At 43.6% G+C, this 22242-nt stretch overlaps 3 protein-coding genes across 4 annotated transcripts in view; all 3 read left to right on the top strand.

Moving 5' to 3' along the window:
• LOC128758484 (E3 SUMO-protein ligase PIAS1-like) overlaps window positions 1-12211 on the top strand; it is a 58603-nt gene extending 46392 nt beyond the window's left edge. The window contains exons 7-14 of one of the 2 annotated variants that reach the window (XM_053864455.1): window positions 188-293; window positions 677-750; window positions 886-1046; window positions 2383-2519; window positions 5047-5269; window positions 6493-6632; window positions 8348-8388; window positions 8458-12211. In XM_053864455.1, the coding sequence (XP_053720430.1) occupies window positions 188-293; window positions 677-750; window positions 886-1046; window positions 2383-2519; window positions 5047-5269; window positions 6493-6632; window positions 8348-8388; window positions 8458-8781 (1206 nt within the window). In that variant the 3' untranslated portion in view covers window positions 8782-12211. The remainder of the gene's footprint in view (window positions 1-187; window positions 294-676; window positions 751-885; window positions 1047-2382; window positions 2520-5046; window positions 5270-6492; window positions 6633-8347; window positions 8389-8457) is intronic. The other variant, XM_053864456.1, reaches the window with a different exon arrangement.
• Window positions 12212-13646: 1435 nt separating this feature from the next.
• Window positions 13647-15794, top strand: rxfp3.3a1 (relaxin family peptide receptor 3.3a1). The gene has a single exon (XM_053865843.1). The coding sequence runs from the start codon at window positions 13694-13696 to the stop codon at window positions 14675-14677; it is 984 nt and encodes a 327-aa protein (XP_053721818.1). The 5' UTR covers window positions 13647-13693; the 3' UTR covers window positions 14678-15794.
• A 994-nt stretch (window positions 15795-16788) lies between these two features.
• On the top strand, window positions 16789-22082 carry LOC128758825 (mortality factor 4-like protein 1). Its single transcript, XM_053865189.1, has 12 exons — window positions 16789-16962; window positions 17274-17320; window positions 18211-18278; window positions 18370-18456; window positions 18592-18672; window positions 18768-18793; window positions 19047-19135; window positions 19476-19577; window positions 19680-19768; window positions 19995-20167; window positions 20650-20734; window positions 21704-22082. The coding sequence occupies exons 1-12, from the start codon at window positions 16923-16925 to the stop codon at window positions 21786-21788; spliced, it is 972 nt and encodes a 323-aa protein (XP_053721164.1). The 5' UTR covers window positions 16789-16922; the 3' UTR covers window positions 21789-22082.
• The last annotated feature ends 160 nt before the right edge of the window (window positions 22083-22242 follow it).

Raw genomic sequence — 22242 nt, 5'->3', positions numbered from 1 at the left:
GCATGCAAATGTTGAAAGGAAAAAGGGAACAGTGAAAAGCAGATCTTGTTCGGCTTAATTAACATTCAACTTGAATTCATATTCATTTGAGACTTTGCTTAGGCAAACTCGGATCTCGGTGAACCAGGTATTGACTTGTGAGAGTCACTGAGTTGGTTTTGTACACAAACTTGTTGTGTGTCTGCAGAACTTTGTCATGGCTGTGAATCTGGTGAGGCAGCAGTCGTCTTCAGTTTTGTTGCAGAGGCTACAAACCAAAGGCATCAGGAACCCAGACCTCTCCAGAGCACTCAGTAAGATCCGCGTTTGTACATTCTCAGTGGCTGTCATTCTGAAGTTGTTTTGATGCAGCTTCAAGCCTTACATTTCTATCATCATGAGAGCTCACAGTTCTCTTCAAAACCACCCTCTTTGTGCAACTGAACAAACCCATCCCAAAGATGTCTGAGTCATGTCCCTCTTCTGCACCTAAACCCATGAGCTTTGAAACACACTGTTATTTGTTACATTTGAAAAACATGGTATTTCATTTGCCGTCACATAATGGTTGCCAGATGCGCCGCGCTATGTTGCCTCCAGCTGCAATATGAAAATGATAAGCTCATCAAAATGCACGTTTTATCTCATCTTGTGAACCTTGTGAACTGACTCCTGGTATGTTGTCTCTTCACATCAGTCAAGGAGAAATTGAAAACAGACCCAGACAGTGAAATCGCCATGACCAGCCTTCGAGTGTCGTTAATCTGCCCGGTAAACCAGCTTTTATCTTACATTTCCTGGCTGCAGTTTGTTTAACATGTATTGGCACATGGCATTACTTGTACTAATATTCGATCTCCATTTTCACGCTGTGCTGTGGATCCTCTCTGTGAATGTGTGGTGCAGCTCGGGAAGATGCGCTTGACGATCCCATGCCGGGCTTTGGCGTGCGCTCACCTGCAGTGCTTTGATGCCACGCTGTATATTCAGATGAACGAGAAGAAGCCAAGCTGGGTGTGTCCTGTGTGTGACAAGAAGGCCCCGTACGAGCACCTCATTGTTGACGGGTAAGTCTTGAACATCCTAACTGTCTGTTAAGTTGACTATGAAATGTCCGTACATTGTTTCCCACTACCCATCTTTTTATAATTTGCTTCCTGTAAGCCACAGTTTTAGATAGCTGATGGCAGTTTTTACCAGGACGTAAACTCTCCAGATAGAGAATAGTAATTGAGAAATAAAACATTTAATTCCTAGCACTATTTTGCCTCATTATTTGAAACTCTGACAAATGTCGGCTTTCCTTCCTGCAGAAATACATTTATTATAAGATAAGATAACAGGGTCTAATGTGAAAAGTAAAAGATGAAATAATACTTCCCTCCAATTTCTCATTTTGATACAGATTTCTGAGGTTCCTACACCAACTAAGCATCTCAAGAGTCCCACCACTATTACACCTCACCCCCCACTTGTATCATATAGTTTTTTTGTGTTGTGTTTTAGTTTCCGACTGATTGGTTCCTATTGGAAAATACGATCACAAAACTCCTGAAATAATGTTTCTAGTAGAAGCTACTGCTCTCACTGTCTGATCTACAACTCTTATTTGTGATTGCTGTCTGTTTTTGTGTCAGTACAGATGTGTCCTTGGAATAAATAATTAATTAAATAATGTCAGAACTATTTTTTAAACAAGACATGCAAGAAGCAATTTTAGTCTTAGCCTCACCTTTGTTTGCTGTTAGGTTCTTTTTTTTATGTTCTATTGATTTTGGTTTTCTGATCATAGGCAGCCACAGAACACATTCCAACAAAATTGATAAATAAATAAGGTTTTTCCTGTTGGAAAGCAACTGAAACAGCAAACGTTTTGTGCTTTCTGTTTTTACTTGTGTACCGGGAAGTAAAGGTAGTGTGGCTGTGTTTATTTTAAATGTTCCTGGTGAGCTTACATTTGCTGTCCACATGGCTATCTTCCTTTTCTCAGCACTAACATAGCTGGTTCTGGTTTGGACAGAGTACAGAGCAGGTGCTCTAGGCTTGACTCTTGCCGAAGGGCTGCTTTTCCTCACACAGTCCCATGGGCTCCATAGCACTGGGCTGGCTTGATCACGCCATAGTTGGTCACCTTTGATCATGATATTGACGGTTGAATGGCTGAAACGCCTGTGATTCTAGGGTACCTTACTGATAACTTGTCCCGAAATGTACTGTCTTGTCTGAGAAGCGGCTTCAATACTGCTCTCAATAGCAAGACGACCTCATGTGATGACCATTTACCGTTTTTTTATCTGCTGTCACTCACCTTCACCTCTTGTGTGCTCGTTCAAAGCAGCTTTAGATCGGAATAATCATGAAATCAGTGCTGTTATACATGATCTTGTGTGCTTAATCCAACAGGCTCTTCGTGGAGATCCTGAACAGCTGCAGCGACTGTGAGGAGATCCAGTTCAAGGAGGACGGCAGTTGGGCACCCATGACCTCGAAGAAGGAAGCGCCCGAAGTTCCATCCGCCTCGATACATAATGGTCTTGAAGGTGAGACGAGACATGCAAAGTGAAAGAAAACAGAGCAGAAAGATGAGGGTTTATTTGTCCAATAGCTGGATGCAGAAGGAAACCAGTGCTTGATTCCACCAGTGCACCACGCCTGGACCAGGACCAATCGTCACACACAAACACAAAACAAACTGTTGATCACCATTGCAAACATGATTTTCACATGGGCTATGAAAGAGGCAGAACTCAGCCTTTTGCCATCATGAGAGTTAGTACTTTTACATGCCATGATGAGAATTACATTTATTTATTATACTTAATAACATTACACATAGTCAAATTGTTTGATGTACAACTGTTACATACAGCAGTGTGAGCAAGCACCTTCCTGAGTTCCTCTTTCTTGGCATGTTAGTCACACACATACATTTCAGATCAAGATGAACACAAAATGCAGCTGTTTATTGAAAGTGTTTCTGTCCTGAACCTGATAACTAACTGGGCCAAACCTAAAGGGACCACAAGCACAATGATACGAGTGCTGGTTTTGTACTGTTTTCTGGTTACGCCAGCAGTGTTCCTGTCATTTCCTTATTATGACGGCAGTCTAGCGATAACTTGCAGTGAGTGTTCAACGCCGCTTGGAGGACTATTGGCACTCATCTTTGCAGAATCGTAGGATCCAAAACATGACTGTGGCCATGGCTTTCCCAAGTCTTTATTTTGTTTGTTTTTTTCTTTAGTCATTCAGAGCAGGATTTGCTGGTGTCAGTGTCCTGCTGGAGAACCCTATTCCCTACAGCTTTAGGTCACAAACTGATGGCCAGATGTTTTTGGACGACAGCAGAATTCATGGTTCAGTCTATTACAGCAGTGCCAGATCTCACCTCCTCTGTGTTTCTTTTAGGTTTCTTTTACACCAGTTCAACTTATAGCTTGTCGGTCCATATTTTCTCTACAATAATATCAGTCTTTTTAATGTCTGTTTGGGTGTCAAGATTATTTGGATGTTTTTGAGGGGTCCTCTGTGACCTCTTGGCTGAGGCGTAGCAGCACTCTAGAGGTAGTTTTGGTTAGCCAGTCCCGGGAAGGTTCACCACCATTGTGAATCATGACTCTCACTGTGGTTCCCTGGAGTCCCGGGAGGTTAAACAAAGGCTTTTCCCGGCTGGTTGATCTCATTTGCTTTCTTTCTGATTTGTTCTTTATATCTCAGCATGATGTCTATCTCTTGAGGTTCATATGGTCCACTTATAGGTCCTGTTTTAGTGACTTTGGATTGAGCAGGCGTGTTAGTAATCAGGCCTGTGTGCAGCACGAGGACCGTCTAAGTTGGCACTTTTTAAAAAACTAAGTGTAATAAATGTGGAAGATCTTGGCGAAAGGGGCAAAACTTTGTCACACCACTGTTTCTGGTTTACGGAACAGAAAAAAGACACATGCTCAAATTCTTCTGAAATACATGTGATGCACTCTTTTCTTTAACCGCTCTTAAGACACTCAACAACACCAGCCAATGAAAGGCTGTTTTTTTAGACAAATCATTAAGTTGCAAATAGCAGGTATAAAGAGACACTGGAAGAAAAAGATCACTATTGAAGAAGAATTCAAAGTACCAATTCATGATGATGTGAAAAATGTGCAGAAGAAGAATAGATGGAATGTAAATTTGAGTACATTGCTAGATCAATGTTTGAATACCGAGAAGAGAGGACGAGAAAAGAGAATCTTATATGAACAGAAGAGAGAAGCTAGCACGAGACCGGGGGGTGTTCCAGCCCTTGTTTGTGGCGTCAACAAAAGAATCTCAAATGCACAAGATTTCTAGAATTGCAAAGGTAAATGTTCAAAAAAAGGAAAGTCAGTTGAGGTTTCCAGGTCACCGGGGAATTGGTGAGACTCTCAAAAGACACCGCGTGATGCTCATGACATTCTAAACATAAGCTGTTTTGGACTACATCCTGCCAAATCAAACCACCAGCAAGCCAAGTGTTGACTTCTGCGGCTCGGAGAACTCCTGATGAAACTTAAGTTAGAAGTATAACATAATGGCACATGATGATTTGAAGTATTCCTTGCCATATAAGCTGCTTGTGAAGACTTTTTTCATCAGCTTTTTTTCCTTGGTTTCACGATCTGATTGGCGATGCGTCGCAGTGTGAACTTTGAAATTCAGCTTGAATACATGACTATTTCTGAAAAGTTGATGATGGTATCTGTGATTAGAGGCCTGCAGGAGTACTTTAATGGAACACGACTATTATATCATTAACTGTAATTTAACCTTAGAGGAGCCATTTGCAATGATTATGTATTGAGTAAATTGTCAATCAAGTGTTCCTCTGCTTTATAATAAGAAGTGGTCGTGACAGAATTCGTAATCCTCTTGAACCTTTTCCTTGTGCTGATCTGAATTGTATCCAACTGTGCCACAACTGGCTTCAGGATCAGCACAATTGCCGGCGAGAAGAGCTCATTGTTGTGTTGTTCTGTGAGAGAAATGGTTTTGGGGGAAGCTTAAGCTTCTGCATGGTGGCACCAGTGTCACACGCGCTCTGCTCCACAGGTTCGTGTTGGGCGTCAGCAGGCTCGGAACGGAAAAGCTTCCCATCCCCCAGCCACTCGGGCTGCGACAGTAACGACGGCAACAGCAAGGTGCAGGTCATCGACCTGACGTTGGACAGTTCCTCCGAAGACGAAGGGCAGGAGTCGCCAGCGTTGCAGCCTCCTCCAGCCAACAACCTGTGCTCATCCATGTCTCCGACGTCGCCACCTGTGGTGAACAAAGGGTGAGACACTGATGGTTTGTCTTCTCTCACTCCTGTGTTGTTGAAAGAAAGCTCGTCTCTGTCGCTCACTGGTATGGATGTTCAATGATTCATGAGTTCTGCTCTGCAGCACTCGCTGACTCTTCAGATGCTTTTGCATCGACAGCTCTCACAGTGAACACTCCACAGCCCTGACTGAGAAACATGTGTCTGGAATCTCTCCGCAGAGGCACTAAACTTATATACATTATACAGAACAGCTTCTGACTCACCCCAAATAAGGTGGACACGTGTGAAAGCTCGCCAGCCTGGGTCCTCCGTATTGTGGGAACCCTTTATTCACCCTATTAAGACAATCAGTTTTGACATTAACAAACTGAATATCAATGTAAACATAATTATCCCAGGGTACTGGCGGAATACATTCTGTTGTTTCATCCATCTTGGGAGAAATGTCAGTTTGTGTTCATCAGCCGCTAACAGTGAGGTGTTCAAGTTCAAGACTCCGCCATCGCTGAGTTTTATCACTTACATTTGCTTGGCTTTGTCCAAGGTCGAGAAATGACCAGGTGATGTTGTCGCTGATGTGTGAACCTGTCCTTGCTACCACGACAACTGTCGGTAAACCCCATCTGGTCCTCATCTATAATGGCAATCATGAATTTCAATTATGGACACATAAATGTTGTATTCCGTATTTAATTTTGAGAAAGCAGCTATGACTCAATTATGATGGTGTAGATGAGTATAGTGAGTATGAAAGTGAATTTGTTTCTTATTTCGACTGTAGGGAATATATTGGGGAAAAAAACTGCAACAAGTGAAGTTGCAGTTTTCTCTCATTTCATCGATATGTCTTTTTTGTTTTCTCCCTATAGTCACTTAACATGTCCCACATAGTACTAAAACATACTTCAACTTGTTCAATATTTACAATGGGAGTGTTGTGTTGAGAGTCGTCTGCGCTGATGATGAAATCCTCCGTCATGTTGCATCAATGCCATGAAGTTGAGGATTATTTCCCCTGGGATGTAACAGCTGAATCACTTTTTACATCGGCACCCTGAGGCATGTTTTGCTGTTGTTTGTCATTCACTGCTTTTGTAGTTTTCTGTCATAAGTACCGATACCGATGTGTCTTCAGCCATATTTTAGATATTGACAGAATGATACTAACAAGTGAGAATAGCCATATAGTTTTTGACGCCATCATAATTGACCGCCTTGTGTTGTCATTCTCTCAGACTGGTCACCCTGCGGCACCAAGCCTCTCCAGTGAGCCGGACCCCCAGCATCCCAGCGATGGACAACACTTACATCCCACCGGTTCCTCCTCTTATCCAGGACTACCGGCCGTACTATCACACCCCCAACGACCTTCCTGGTAAGAACTTTCAGCCGTCGTGTCAATGCTTTTATTCCCTTAGTTTATCACTATGTGAACATTGGTTCCAGCAAAATACAGGGTGTCCGCCGGTGCATCTGCTCTGGTTCAGAGCCTGCATCCGTGTGGCTAGGTGAAGGAGACTGGCAACCACTGATGGGAATTGCTGAAAACACTACATATCACAGACTTACTCTACTTACTGGGCTCATCAGTTCAAGATGGGTTTTTTTATCTAAATAAAACCATTAACCAATATTTTTTTTCCGCTTCAAAATGTGTGACGTTACGTTATTTCAATGGGGTGTGCTATCCGGCACCCAATAGGAGTCTCAGGTAAACCATGTGACCCGTTGAGTATTGAGCGATTCGTCATCTGATACATATTGTGTTGCAAGTATAACAAGCAAGTGAAATCAAATGATCCTGACTCGCAAAGTATGTTGGTTTTGATTCTTGTTTATAGGCATTTAGTGCGTGTACTTTCTGGGTAATACTATGTACGCAAGCTCCTCTGATGGTGTCATGCAATGCAGGTTCATATCGGGAGTTTTCATTATCAAATGACCTCTCAAATAGCAAAGGTGAGATGAGGCTTTAACGTTTTAACACAAGGGTCGACGCGTCATGGTGTGCTGCATTTGCTCTATGGTACCACCAAGTGGACATTAAGTATAAAGCAGGCATTAACAGCTTTATGTGCAAAGATGTGATTAAGATTCGACTTATTCTCATGACAGGAAACAGCGGTGGCAGGGGCTGAGGTGAACACGTTCTGATATATTGGTGTTGTCAAAATGCTGGGAATACAAAAGATTGTTGCCTGGAATCTTCTTTCTAATATTGCATGACTGAAAAAAATATCTTCTATTCCTTTGTTATATCTGTATGTTCTGAGGTTAGGGCTTTACAATATAAATATGAAGTGTCATTCAATAATAAAAGCATAAAAATATCCCTGACGGAATAGTGTGAACATGTGGGAGCCCAACCCAGACACAGTTTTCAGGTCTGTTTCATTCATAAGACTCATCTTTTTCTGGGTTTAATGTTTCAACTGATGTGTTCATTTGAAGTTTAATTTAATAATGAAAAGTAAATAAATATCTTAACATCTTCAGAAGGTGAGAACCTGAACACATTGTCCAAAGGAGACGAGTTCTGCACCTACACAAGCCCGGAAAATATGTCTGGACTGTTGACTGCTGATGACGTCACACTATACACTGTTCATAGCTAACGAGCATTTACTCGATGCCTGTCCAGTAACAGTACAGTCGATGTGTCTTGTACACTTCACTGGACTGAGCTGAATGGATGCGTACCTGAATAGGGTTGTCGAGTCAAGTTATCATCAATGAGGAAGAAGAGTTTCAGCACCACAGGGTTCAGTGATAATAATAATAATAATAATAATAATAAAGGGGCCTTGTGGACCTGCTATTTTAGAAGACGCTGAAGATTGAAGCCATCATGTCTAACTTTGTCACACTAAACTAGGGGTCACCAAACTAGTGTGTCAGCTGAAACTAGCAGCAGCTGACTGACAATCACTGATCTACCTGGGTTCTGAAGCTGTGTGAACTTGCTTGGTTGGAACAAAAACCCACACACACTGCGGCAACACTTTGGTGACCCCAGCCATAAACCATGACCACTTGTTTGAACCAGTTCTTGAATAGAAACTAATTCTGTTCTTTTTGTGTGTTTCTCAGAGTTGAACTTCTTTTCTTTTCTTCAAGGAGACAGCCACCAGGTGAGTGGAAGGTAGATCAAGCGAATGAACTCACGCACTAACTCACCCCTTCCTTCTCTCTTGGCACAGCATTACAACATGGTGATGTCTGCAGCGTCCGACGACAGTGACCTGCTCTTCAACCGCTTCCTGCCCTACAGCAACTGTGGCTCCTCAGCGTCCTCACAGCTCTTCCTGGCTCAGTCGGGCGCCTCCTCTGTGTTGCCCACTAATGGTGCCAGCAACTCCAGTAGCAGCAGCAGCCTGGTGTCTTCCAGCAGTCACAGAGACGCTCACTCTTCGTCTTCACATTCCTCAAACTCTCACCCGGGAATGTTGGCAGGCCAGAGCGGCGCAGAAGCGGCGGTGGCAGCCATCTATGGCGGAATACCTGACATTATATCACTAGAATGATCGACAAGTGTTTTTCCTGGGTTGAATTGTGACCAGAAAAAGAAGCTGGGATGCCTCAAGAGAAACACAGATATCAAACAGTTGTAGTGTCGTTTGATTCAAGGGCAGATTTTAGAGTCCACATACATGGCACAAGCATGATGATGTGAAAGGTTTGGAGAGCTGAGGCACTGTACAGAAAAACAAAATCTATTTTCCACATTGACTTTTCTATGTCCGATCATGAGCATTTTCATTTCCAAGCGGGACAGTCTGGGATTTCCCCCCGAAACTTTGTTCAAACCATTTTTTTCCCTTGGTCACGTGTATCTATTTAATGCTCCCCCACCGCCGACATGTAAGGTATCGCTTTAATGTTTGTGTATTTAAGTAATCATTCCGTCGCACCGTCAGCAGACAAGGAGGTCATAACACGAATCAGCGTGTCAGAGCACCGACAAGAGAGGAACAAATCTTTAAATCCATTTGTGGGATGGAATTGGTCAGAAGTGTCCTGAATGAAAGTATTTAAGGAGAGTTTGTAGTTCCCGCATTCTACTATGACCTTCCCTCATATCCCTCCCTCATCTCTCCATCGACCCCAAATGACCTCCTGTTCCCCGCTGCAGCCCAATCATCGATGGTGTTTCCTCCATTTTATATTTATTTAAGGTTTTATTGTATATATAAATACTATATTTTTACAGTTTGATCTCGGTGGGAGAGTGAATGCCATTATTTAAAAGTGTTTTTATTCCTGCTTCAGTAATGTTAAGTTATACTTGTTTAGACAACACAACTGACAGCATGCAAACACGATGAGCTAGGGCTGTGTTCATGCCACCACATGAGGGATTCCTCTGTCGTTCCATCTCTTCACCGTTCCTGGGCGGCACCAAAAAGAAAGAACTGCCGGCCTGAAATGTAGTCAGAGAAAAGATGTAGCAGGGGTAGTGCGTGAGCGCGTCCCACAGCTGGATATCCTCTCCTAATGTGTCACAAATGGGTCCATTTGAATGTTCAAATCACAATACTGCATTTTCTACAGCTCTCTGTTGTGTTGCATATTAATCTGGATTCTAAAGCCTGAAAACAAAATCTAGTGGAACATGATTCCGCCAGGATTAACATGTCGACCTCCATCGTCCCTGAGTGGCTTCTCTTATGTACAAAGTGTAAAAGAAAGATGTTTATGAATGGTATGTAAGCTAAACCAGAGGGGCCCTTACCTCCGTGGCCTGCCAGCTCCTTGTCACATTTTCTAGCGAATGGCTAACTTGCTATAAAAATAAAGTGAAGAACTCTCTGAAGTTTCAGGGCTTCTGGGTTGTAGGTCAGTCATGTGACTTGTGGATGGTGCTTAGCATGGGGGTGAGAGACTGTGCAGTTGAACATGAGGCTGACTGCGTCACTGAAACTCTGCCACGTTGGTGCGATTGTTGATCGACAGCCTTGCCTCTGTTTAACGGACCCCATGGCGTCAGTTGTACCTGTGTTGAGAGCGTTGTGGTAGCTTTCTTTATGTTGAAGTCCCAGCTGAGATCTCAGAGGATGTCCATTGCCGCTGGTTGGACTCCATCCTAATCTAGTCAGGTGGTCTTCACTGAGACCGACTCCAGGTGTGTACCAGCATCTTGGGGAAAACCTCCCTCTGAGTCAGTCCTACCTCAGAGGGTTCAATGTTGACTTGTGATGTTGCCATGAATTGTTGTTATCCAGGTGGTACTCTTCAGTTTCTAGTTTGCTTATTTCAAATAATAGTTCTTTTCTTGAGGACCCTGCGGGGGGCTTTGAGCTGAAGAAGAACTTGAATAATCCAATGCTGGTGTCTTTCCAGAGCTACTTGTGTGGGAGGGTGATGGTAAGTCAGGTTTGGTCAGAGTGGTGTTAGCTTAAGCACAAGGAATGGAGATCCAAATTCAAGGCTTTCTCACGATGGGAAGTGAGTTTGTCCACGTGGGGTCGGTTCCATGTCATGGGCTCAACAGTAGTCAGAAACCTGGGGGAGAGTTCACTTCACCACACGCTTGTATTGGTTCGCCAGATGTGCCAAAAGTCTGGACAAAAATGTTGGACAAGATTATTCACAGACACTCAGGCATTTCAGGGTTAAGTCTGGAAAAAAAAGTAAATTGCGAGCTACAATTACTGCCACTAAACAATCGTGAGTTTTGGAGGTTTCACTCTCACTGACACCTTTTCTGTGCAATGAGTGAAAGATGAATTTCTAAACCTCTTTATGTTCATATCACAGGTAAAGCAAAAGCAAGTTGTCCTCTTTTGTCATCGAAATCTTGTCCTTGCTTTTGGTGACTCATGAAACCTTAGAAATTAATGTATCAATTCTGAGACAAAATTGTTTACAGTTGAAAACCTCTAGTCGATTCTTTGTTTGACTGAACTAAACACGCATGACGGTGGATTTTTGACTCCCCCTCTCTTTTCATCCGGCTGTTACCTTTTCTCCGCAGACCAATGTTTTCATTCTCATGAGCAGACCTCGGCACTTGTGCCCAAAGAGACTGCCATTCAGACTTAATTGACTCAATAAAGTTAATTAAACGTAATTACCTTAATAAAGAAAGCCTCCACGCTGCTCAGAAGTGCCAAGGTGCAAACATTTGGATCTTTTTGACCCTTTAAATGCCAGTTATATCACTTGGGGGAAGGGAGAAACTTGTATTACAGATATAAACACTGTGGTTTTGGGATGTTCTTGTTTTGAGTGAGGGTTTTATGGAGAATGTTTGTTTTGAAAAAAATGATGACCTTAAGTCATTGCACTGGCATTTATGTGGTTAAAACCCTCTTGAGGAGCTGTGGGTGTCTGATCAGATTATTATTTTTTTTTTTTTGTGATAGTTTTTGTTCTCACTGACTCAGGAGAGATCTGATAGTTGGGTCCCACCACCACCACAAAAAATGAGGTCTGGTTCTCCACCACGTTGGTCTGGATGTTGCTTCCACTTTCGACCGTTGAGATGAGAATCACGCTCAGACGTTGGTCCCATGAACTCCACAGGTAACAACCGCGCTATTGCTCCCCAAGACAGGTCAGAAAGGGAACTTGTGAATATTACTGTCATTGTTCTGCGAGAATGTTTGACTTCATGTTTCGCGCAACGCTGTTCTTTTCACAGGGAGGAAAGAATCCATCTATTTCCTATACGTTTTTCTATAAACGTGCACTCACTGCCTTAAGATGTACAAGGTTTTGTTATTCAACGACTCTGATCTGTTTCAGCCAATATTGTACAAATACTATTTATTACCTGCATTGGGACAAAAAAGTTGTTTACTTATTGAATGTGACATGGTTATGTAGAATACTTTAGATGTGATTAAATACGATCTGTTTTTATTGTTACGTCTGGCTTGTTTTTGTTGGATCCGAGTGTGCGATTGACAGGGCCTGCCTTGCTGTACACGCCATTGACCAACAGAGGGCACTAGATAGTCGTTTTGCAATCTCCCGTTCACAGCCGCTCCAACCTCCACTGATGCATGTAACACACCGTCTGGCTCTATGATATCCCAGATCCCTCTATGTACTTTGATATAATAATACATTTGTTACAAATTCCAATAAAAACAGGTGTATCTGAGTGGATGACTCAGAAGTAATGGTGACTAAAATTCATTATTTGAATGGAAAGGAAGTCGGAGGCACAGACATTAAATGTGTTTACTCACTGTGTTACATCTTGTAGTTTTGAAAACGGTTGATTTGGGCTTGAATTTATATTGAAGCTGAAACCAGCGTGATCTGTTTTTCACCCATCCCCTCATGTCCCTGACTGTTCCGTGGGTGGGAGATTTATTTTTTATGTGCTCCTCAATTACGCTCATCCAATGTTACTCTCCACAGAAATGCTTGTCAAATGCCTTTATTCTTGTCCATTAGCAGCCATGAGGATATGTGTCAAACTGTGATATAACCATGGGGATGATATCCCTCATGTCATTGTGAAAGATTCTTTAGCTGGAAAAAAATCACCATATTCACATTTACCCGACCCGTGATGGCTGTGCATTAAAATGTGCCACATGATTTTAATTGAATTCGTCAAGATGGACCCCAGAATTATCACAGTGAAGTTAAATCTGTGCACTTGGGCTGAAGCATCAGGGTGGAAGTGGCCCAGCCATGAGCAGGAAGGGCCCAGAACAGTTCCTGGTGTTATGGTGGTGTCTCAGGAGCAGTAGTACTCCCTGTGAAACTATTTTTTTTTTGTCTGTGATTACTTAAAATTAGAGTCCCAGTCCTATTTAGCAACATACATCCAACTAAATGGTGTTTGAGATGATACAGAGGAACTAGAAGCCTGAGTCTGACTGATAAGATGCAAAAGGAAATATATTTTAGAAGAATGTTCCAAGTACTCGAAAGCTATATGACCATCCGAAGGAAAGCGACCAAGGAATTAAAAATTGAATTAGGAAAATATAAGTGATATGATGCCCAAAACAGGCCTGGAGCACTAGTCCAGTGCGACCTCAGAAGGTGTCACTGAAGGGCCACAGATGGCTCTCGGGCTGCACTTTGCGCCGATGCGTTCAACTGTCCAGCAGCACATTTCACTGTGTTTATCAAAATGAGTCTCGTGTGAGCCGTGAAGAAAATCCTTATTACTTATGAGTGAGTCTCTCGTCAGACCTCCTTATATTTTGTCTGGAACAAAGACGATGGACGCGCGTTTGATTGATTTCCAAAATGGATCAGCACGAAGCTCCATTATAGTCTCCAGGCACCCTCGAACCAAATCATAATGACGATGACGAAGGTGCTGGACAGACGGTGGGTGGAGGGAAGGAGGGAGGGGGAGACAGACGGAACCAAGTGGCAGAACTTGATGCGCAACAGCCAGTGCCATTTGGATCAGGACGAGATCGCCGCGCAGTGATGGAGGCGGCGGCGTGACCCGGTGCCGACATGGACGACGACGAGAACCGCAGTGTTGCGCTGAACCTGTCCTGGCCCGAAGTGGACCTGTTCATCCGGCTGGAGGACATCGACGTGCCCGCGGATGGGAGTCCCGTGCTGAGGACCTTCATCTGCCTCGTGTACTCGGTGGTGTGCGTGGTGGGTCTCATCAGCAACCTGCTGGTTCTCTTCCTGATACGAGTGAAAAAGGAGCGCAAAAAGTCCAAAGTGAACTTCTTCGTGCTGAACCTGGCGCTGACCGACCTGCAGTTCGTGCTGACGCTGCCCTTCTGGGCCGTGGACACGGCACTGGACTTCAGCTGGCCCTTCGGAGCCGCCATGTGCAAGATCGTCCTGTCCGTCACCGTCATGAACATGTACGCCAGCGTCTTCTTCCTCACCGCCATGAGCGTGACCCGCTACTGGTCCGTGGCGTCCGCGCTCCGCACTCGGAGCGCGCCGCGCCGCTGCTCAGCCAGGTGGCTGTGCGCCTGCATCTGGACCGCGGCCACGCTGGCCACTGCGCCCACCTCCTTCTTCTCCACGGTCAGCGACGTCACCGGGGAGAGCCTGTGTCTGCTGCGGTTCCCCGGGGGTCAGTACTGGCTGGCGCTCTATCACATCCAGAAAATCCTGGTGGGCTTCGCCTTGCCCATGAGCACCGTGTCCATCAGCTACCTGATGCTCCTGCGCTTCGTCCGCCGTCGGGGCATGAAGAACGGGCGGCGGCGGTCGCAGGTGACCCGCTCCGTCACCATCGTGGTGCTGTCCTTCTTCTGCTGCTGGATGCCGAACCACGCCATCACCCTGTGGAGCGTCCTGGTCAAGCTGAACGCAGCGCAGTGGGACCGCGCCTACTACCTGGTCCACACCTACGTGTTCCCCGTCACCGTGTGCCTGGCGCACACCAACAGCTGCCTCAACCCCATCCTCTACTGCCTGATGCGGACAGAGTTCCGGGCCAAGTTGAGGGCGCTCATCCGACGAGCCTGACTTGATATGTAAACATTGTTTACAATATATAGACTGTGGCAGAGACTGGATCATCCATCCAACAGTGACCCGTGTTTAGGCTTATTACTACCAGCCGCATCCAGTTGGGAAAAGACAATGGCAGGCGTTGGTCCCCCAGTGTTCATGGTTATCAGCCACAAATTCATAATCCACATCAGTGTGGAGCTTGTATTTGTGACCCTTGATCATATGAGTGATATGATCACCCAAGTATTGATGAGTTTCGATACTCTGATGCAGTCCAACCATCAGAGTGAACTGAAATGTAATGGGGTTTTTTTTTGTAAATATATGCAGTTTCCCCTCATACTGATTGATTTTAACTGGCCATTCAATCATATGTAAAATATTATTAAGTATATATTTTTTAAATTTACTGCATTGTAAATTCTGTTGCTCATTCTCACAACTGTTTATTAAACTCTGAGTGAATCTGATCCATTTGAAATCAGAGTTGTCCGAAGACAAAGAGAAACTGAGGCCAGCACAAGACTCTTAACACCCCGACAGCCGTGCTTTTGTGTGTCCCTGTGTCCTTCCAGTGTGAGAGTTGTTCTCCCTGTTTTTGTATGGAATCCCTTGGGCATGTCAACACCCCGAAATTCAAAAACATTTATCCTTGTGCCATTCAATGGATTTGCAACCCATAAACAACTTGGATGGCCAGGCTCCCCATCCCTGCCCCTGGTGCTCTTTGGCTGACAGCGGATTACCAGACAGTGATGAAGGTGGAGATCAGCGTGAAGATGCTCCTTAAAAGGATCTCTGCACATCTTTCCCTCCTTCAGTTAAGGGGGAAAAGATGTGTGAAAAATGCGGCTGATGAAAACTCTTGAGTTAATTTATCATTGTATTTCCTGGTCTTCTGTCGCACCCCAGCGTTGTGATCTCTGTAAGTCACAGTAGTACACTTGTTGTCTTGTAGTCACTGCGGCTGCTGCTACTTTAACAGTGTTTGTTTTTCACGACCAAATGAAGACATTTTCCATCTCAGTCAGCACGAATGACTGTGAGTGGGTCCTGATGTGGCTCATAAAGATGCTATAATGTGCAGCTGGTATATCTCGTGTTCACACACTGGAAACTCACTGTTGATGTTCACCTCAACACCCGACCTGAGCAAGTGATTCAATATGGTCTTGTGTGAAAAATGTCCTTCAGAGTCTGAAATTAAATAGAATCTCATCATCACAACCTGTGTTGGTTTGAACAGTTTCACTCTGTAATTCTGGGAGTGTCGTAGAAGCTGAACACTGCTGGTTCATTTCATAAAATAGAAAGCTGCTGTTTGTTTGATGAAGTCTATAACATATAAGGCCTCTTAGTTCGTGGGCTTCACTCTTTGAGTCTATTCACCATCAGGCTCAGACTTCAGGCTTGTCCCCTCTACAACAAAAATATACAGTGACTTGTTGTTTTAGCTTTTCTGCATCATCTATGGAATTTGAGTAACAGTTTGCATCAGGAATGAACTAACCAAACTCACCTAGTTGAAATGTACCATACATTTACTTCCATCATATTAGTAACATGTGCAACAAGTTGCTTTATTTAGAAGAATATTGAAAGCGGAAGTAAAAATGAACAATGGCACATGCAGCATCAATATTTAAACTTTATTTTTATAGCAACAATGTAATTATATAAGTCATAACAATAAATAACAATAATAGGAAGTTTTCACTTTAGGATTTACATTACATAAAATAACACTACCATAATAGTTTGGTTCAGAAAACCTTTTTGGGCCAAGACAACCACATGAGTTGTCTGCATAGCGCCTTCGTGCATATAATTTAAAGATATCAGAAAAAGAAAAACTACACAGAATGAATACTGGTAAAAAAAACAAAAAAAAAAAAAACAAAAACTTAAGTCATGAATAATAAAAAAGGAATCTTGTCTAAATTTATAGGATTGAAGGATTCAACAATGAAAATAAGACTATTGTAATGATAATTGATACCAAATGTCTCATCTTCCGCGCATATATGTATTTTCAATGTTGAATCCCTCAAGCCTTTAAATTCAGTCAAGATTCGTACCGAGTTCTCGGGTGGAACATTGAACGCAGCATTGCGTCACGGTGGGTCACGTGACTGGAAAGTCCGCCTTCCTCTCAGTGGCTCCGTCCGGTGTCGGAGGTTCGTTTGGTTCTGGAACAAATGGACTCTGGCAATGCACCAATTTGTTCCTTCGGAGTTCCGAACCTCTGAGTTTGTGAATGGCGCCAAAACAGGACCCTAAACCTAAATTTCAAGAAGGTGGGTCCGTCAGGCGGCGCGCGAGAGACGTGCTGCTGCTGCTGTTGTTGTTGTTGTTAGTGTTGTCAGCGTGGCTCAGTTATTACCCCACACAAACACATAATTCCCTCTATATTCGATCAGCGTTGACGTGTATTGCTTCTAACGACCGCCCTGTATTTCCTGTGCTGAAAGCTAAGTCGCTTGCTGCCCATGTGTTTCTGTTGACCGCAGCTGTCATCGCCACCAACCGTGTCATTGTTCTTGTTGCTCGGATGTTTCGATGACCGACATCTGACTGCTCCCTCTCTCTCTCTATCTCTCTCATCCAGGTGAAAGAGTCCTGTGCTTTCATGGGCCATTGCTTTATGAGGCGAAGGTTGGTTCCCCTCGTCCACAGCCCAGTCTGTTTACACTTGAGCCTTTTTGGCGCCCTCACTGACGACAGCGCATCTCAACAAGCACATTTTGCACAGGACTTTATTGCTCCTGCGTTTCTTTATTGTTATCTAATTCAAGGCTCCATTTACGAACAAGAAGGCTGTGTGGCCTCACTGTACATCTGGTTTTGGTTCATGGTTACTATGACTACGTTCAGCATGCCTGCGAATGCACCCCGAGACAGGTCATGTATCTCTAAAACATGTGATCATGGAGCTCTAGATGGGATCTAGGTCACATATTTTGTGCAAATGAAATCATCCGGAGGTCACACCTTTACATGGCGCCCAGTCCGCTGCTGACAAGGACACGCCAGCTTGAAAACACGTGCATTTTTCAGATCTATCCTCAAAACCGAACTGATTCAGCGTTTGTTTCGTCCGACTGAGGCTCTGCCTGGATGAGAGGTCTGACATGTTTAACTCGGTTCAGTTTTTCCAGTTAACCAAACCTAAACTTGCAGTGTTTTCCATCAGTCTTTATTTCTACTGGCGCACAAATGTGCTTCAACAAAGCATCTAATATTAATATAAACAGTAGCGGACATGCCAGTTGCTGTCGTGCGTATGACGCGCTATGCGGTAAAGAAAGATCTGCCAACATTAGTTATATATCATTGCGGTCCCTCGCTTTTTAAATCGGGACTCAGGAACATTTAAAGAGAGCCAGTATTGATGGTATGCTCTAACAAGATGCCTCCGGATACTATTGACTGATACTTAATCATGTACAATGCTTGTGCTGTACATCATTCTCCAAACTGCCAAGTGACTCTACAGTGTACCATGACAATTGCAGTGATGACAGTGATGCTGCTGTGATTTACAGTGTGTGAAGATCAACATTAAGGAGAAACAAATTAAATACTTCATTCATTACAGTGGATGGAACAAAAAGTGAGTTTCCCCGATTGAAATATTTCCTCTGTTCCTGTTTTGTTTCAGAGCGATTAAACCTCCTGTCATTGTTCTGTGCTTAACTCCACAGCTGGGATGAATGGGTTCCTGAAAGCAGAGTTCTTAAATATGTGGACAGCAACCTTGCCAAACAAAAAGAGCTTCAAAAGGCTAATCAGTAAGTTTGGGTCGAATCCAGCGTCGGCTGCAATTAAAATGGAATTTCGAGTGAACAGAAAACATCGATCGATGTTTATGCTGAACAACGAGCTTGATCTTTGAAGTTGCGTAATCCGAGATGTGTCGTCTTCAGGGACCATTATGTCGAGGGAAAGATGAGGGGTTTAGCACCGAGCAAGAAGATTGCTGCTGTGCAGCAGAAAAATGTCGATCTGTGAGTCTCAGCGCTTTATTTTCTCACCATTACAACATTTGACTGTTTTCCTCGTACGTCAGGCCTCATGTGCATTTGTCTTTTATTCGTTGCAGAAAAGTGAAAAAAGCAAAGCAGAAGAGTAAGTACAGTGTTTTCATTTTAACTGAGACATGTCTTTTAGCCTAAACTGCTTATGTATGACTTGAAAATAAGCAAAAAATAATCATATGAAAAAAGCGACAGAGGGAGGATGAATACATTTGTCATTACTGTGAAGTAGTGCTTGTCTTGCAGGAGCAGGTTTGAGCTCACAAACCTCAGTGATTGTCTCTTGAGGTCATGTAAGGCTCAAATATTGTCTTTGTTAGTTCTCATCTTTGCTCCTGTCTCAGCCCCAGGGCCTGGTGAAGGCACCAGCAGCAGAGAAGAGCCCCAGGGTCCGCGGAAGAAGAGGGCGCGGTCTGATCCTACTGTGGAGAGTGTGAGTAGCTGCCAACAGAACACCCCTCAGCAGCATTTGTTTTTGACTTGGAGTCAAAAGTGGTGCCTGCCTCATACTGATGAGGAATGACGGGGTGAATAGTAGTGACAGGTGGATGAGGATTTGTGAAACACTGCCCTGATTGTCTGAGCTCAGTAGATGGCGCTCCTGGTTTTAAAATGATGTGAGGTTTCATTGAAATAGTTGTTCAAAGCCAAAGGTTAAACAGCAGACAGTTGCATCTTAGAAACCTAGACGGCCCATTATTGAGTTTTAAAAAAGTGGTGACGTTGTGCTTTCTTTTTCCTCAAAATAACTGTGATGTTTGCTGTTTGTTCAGGAGGAGATGTTCACCAACCGTGTGGAGGTGAAAGTGAAAATCCCGGAGGAGCTGAAACCCTGGTTGGTAGACGACTGGGACCTCATCACTCGGCAGAAACAGGTGAGAACAGGCACATACTTCTTCTGTCTCAGTTCCATTTTTCTGGGAAATGTTTGTGGTTTATTTGCTGAGAGGAATGGAAGAGTGTCTTGTGTGTTTCAGTTGTTTCATCTGCCTGCCAAGAAGAATATTGAGTCCATCTTGGAGGAATACGCAGCCTACAAGAAGTCAAAAGCAAACTCCGATAATAAGTGAGTATTGAAGTGTTTCTTATTGTCACGTTCAGCAGAGTCAGTGCACACGCACAAGCACCATGAATGAATAGTAAAGAATCATAAAACTAGTAACTGTCAGTCCAGCTGCAATATATTTTAAACAGAACAAAAGCAAGAGGGAGAAGAGTCGCAGAATGAAACTGTAATAAACTGGACCCTGAATATTTGTTTTTGTGGTCCATTGATTTTGTCCTCCACTCAGGGAGTATGCGGTTAATGAGGTGGTTGCTGGGATCCGGGAATATTTCAACGTCATGTTAGGAACGCAGCTGCTGTACAAGTTTGAGCGGCCGCAGTACGCCGAGATCTTATCGGAGCAGCCTGACACGCCCATGTCCCAGGTGTATGGAGCCCCACATCTGCTGCGCCTCTTTGGTATGAAGCCTACTCAGACATACACATGCATATGTACACACACACACACACACACTTGTATCCCTAGCTTTGTGGGGACCTCTTGTTGACATAATGTTTAACCATCCTGAACAAATGACTCACCTTGACCGGGACTCAACCAAACTTCAGCCTAATTCCAATGACCCAGTTATTTTGACGTCTTCATCCGCAAACCGAGGTGTAACCTTGTGGGGTCTGCCCAAAAGCTCCCCACAATCACCTTATTGAATGTTTCAAATATTACATGAGAAGTACTTTTAAAATACAGCACATGATATTCCTGCCTTTCACGGCTGTGCTCAAGGCAGCAGGAGGATTTCTACTGTGACCTAACCAGGGAACAACATCATGAATCATCTCTCTGCATCCCTCTTACACCATCAACAAAGAAATATACTTTTTGCTTTGATGAAAATATCAACTCTGTAGCCTATGTCCACTTACTGTATTATGTGTTTCAGTTCGAATAGGAGCCATGCTTGCCTACACCCCCCTGGATGAGAAGAGTCTGGCTCTGCTGCTCGGCTACCTGCAAGACTTCCTCAAGTAAGTCACCTTCTGAGTGGAGCAATGTCTGCTACATTCACATGAATACAGCCACTAACTGGAACGTAGCTCTTGTTGTGTAGGTGCCTAAGATAGTACACACATTTGCTCGACAGAATATTCTAGCATCAAAATCTATAATGAAATATAATCACTCAAAATATCTGTATATTTTTTATAAATATTCTGTAGACTGTATCCAACTATGAGCAAGGACATGCATTGGAGTGTTGCAGCTTCTAGTTTCTAGCGACATCTGTAGCTCACTGAGCTCAGGTTTTTCTGTGACATGTGCAGAGGGGTAAAATTAATCTTGCGGACGGTAGCAGCTGCTGGCGTCACCGACTCGATAGCACCTCTGAAGGATCTGATGGACCCAGATACGGCAGCGGTCAAATTGCTTTTAATTCACTTCCGCAGTAGAAGACGGTCTGTCTCTCCGATCTGCCATTTTGACCTTCACCTAACCAAAGTCTCGCCCTACTTGTCCTACTTTTTAACACGCCACGCAAGATGGTCGTCTTACTAATGTCCAAAAAACTTACCGTAAACTTTATGTAAGAACATCAGACGGGTGTAGGAAGTGCAGGCGTGATGGTCTGCAGTGAGAAAGAAAGTTTGGATTGCCTTAAGATCAAAAGATCAAGCTCATAACAGGAGAGTTCCGCCACAATTACAGCTTAATCCCCTTCCATCTCATGAAGAGTGAACGTCTGCTGTCTGGTGGAAGTAGAGCACTAGATATTGGTTTGGGGGTGAGATGCCTGCCTGTTCTTTCACGTTGCCCTCTTGACATATGAGCTCATTTATTTTGAGGTGTCAGCTGCCAATTATTAGTGGCATGGTTGAAGTATAAGGTTTACTTTAAAGAATTTTCTGCATCAATGTCATTTGCTTGGTGTATTATGGTGTGTTGAAAAGCGGTTCACTGTTCTATTCCGATAAACGACCCTGGAATCGCCTCTGCAGGTACTTGGTCAAGAATTCTTCAGCCCTCTTCACTGCTGGCGACTATGAGGTGGCCCCACCTGAGTACCACCGCAAGGCTGTGTGACCAGATCGTAACATGAACTCTTCAAAAGACATTATTTTGTGTCAGAGCAGAACAACGGGTGAGATTTCTATCCTCCGGGGAGTCTGTCGAAGAGAAAACTTTCAAAAACTGGCGAGAAAGAACAGATGGAGTCGACTTTTTCAAACATCATGTCACTTTTCTGTGTATGCATTCCAGCTGGTAGATGTTGGTCTCTGTTGCATGTGTATTTATTGGTGCTTATTTTCCTCCACAAGCACAATATTGTTCATGTTTTGTATCTTAGTTGTGTATTGGTATGAATATGTTTATAAAAATGTTTCTACGTAAACTGGACAGTGGTCTTTTTTCTTCACCACAACAGCAAACAAATGATGAAGGTCTTGATTTCATAGATTTGATCACTAAATCAAGTCATCTGTTGTATTATTGGTACTTCACGATAGTTATTTTGATTATGGAATCCTATTCAAAG

This window comes from Synchiropus splendidus, chromosome 5, assembly GCF_027744825.2.
Source record: "Synchiropus splendidus isolate RoL2022-P1 chromosome 5, RoL_Sspl_1.0, whole genome shotgun sequence".
In the NCBI taxonomy this organism is placed as follows: Eukaryota; Metazoa; Chordata; class Actinopteri; order Syngnathiformes; family Callionymidae; genus Synchiropus; species Synchiropus splendidus.
This window is presented reverse-complemented; position numbering and strand designations above follow the sequence as displayed.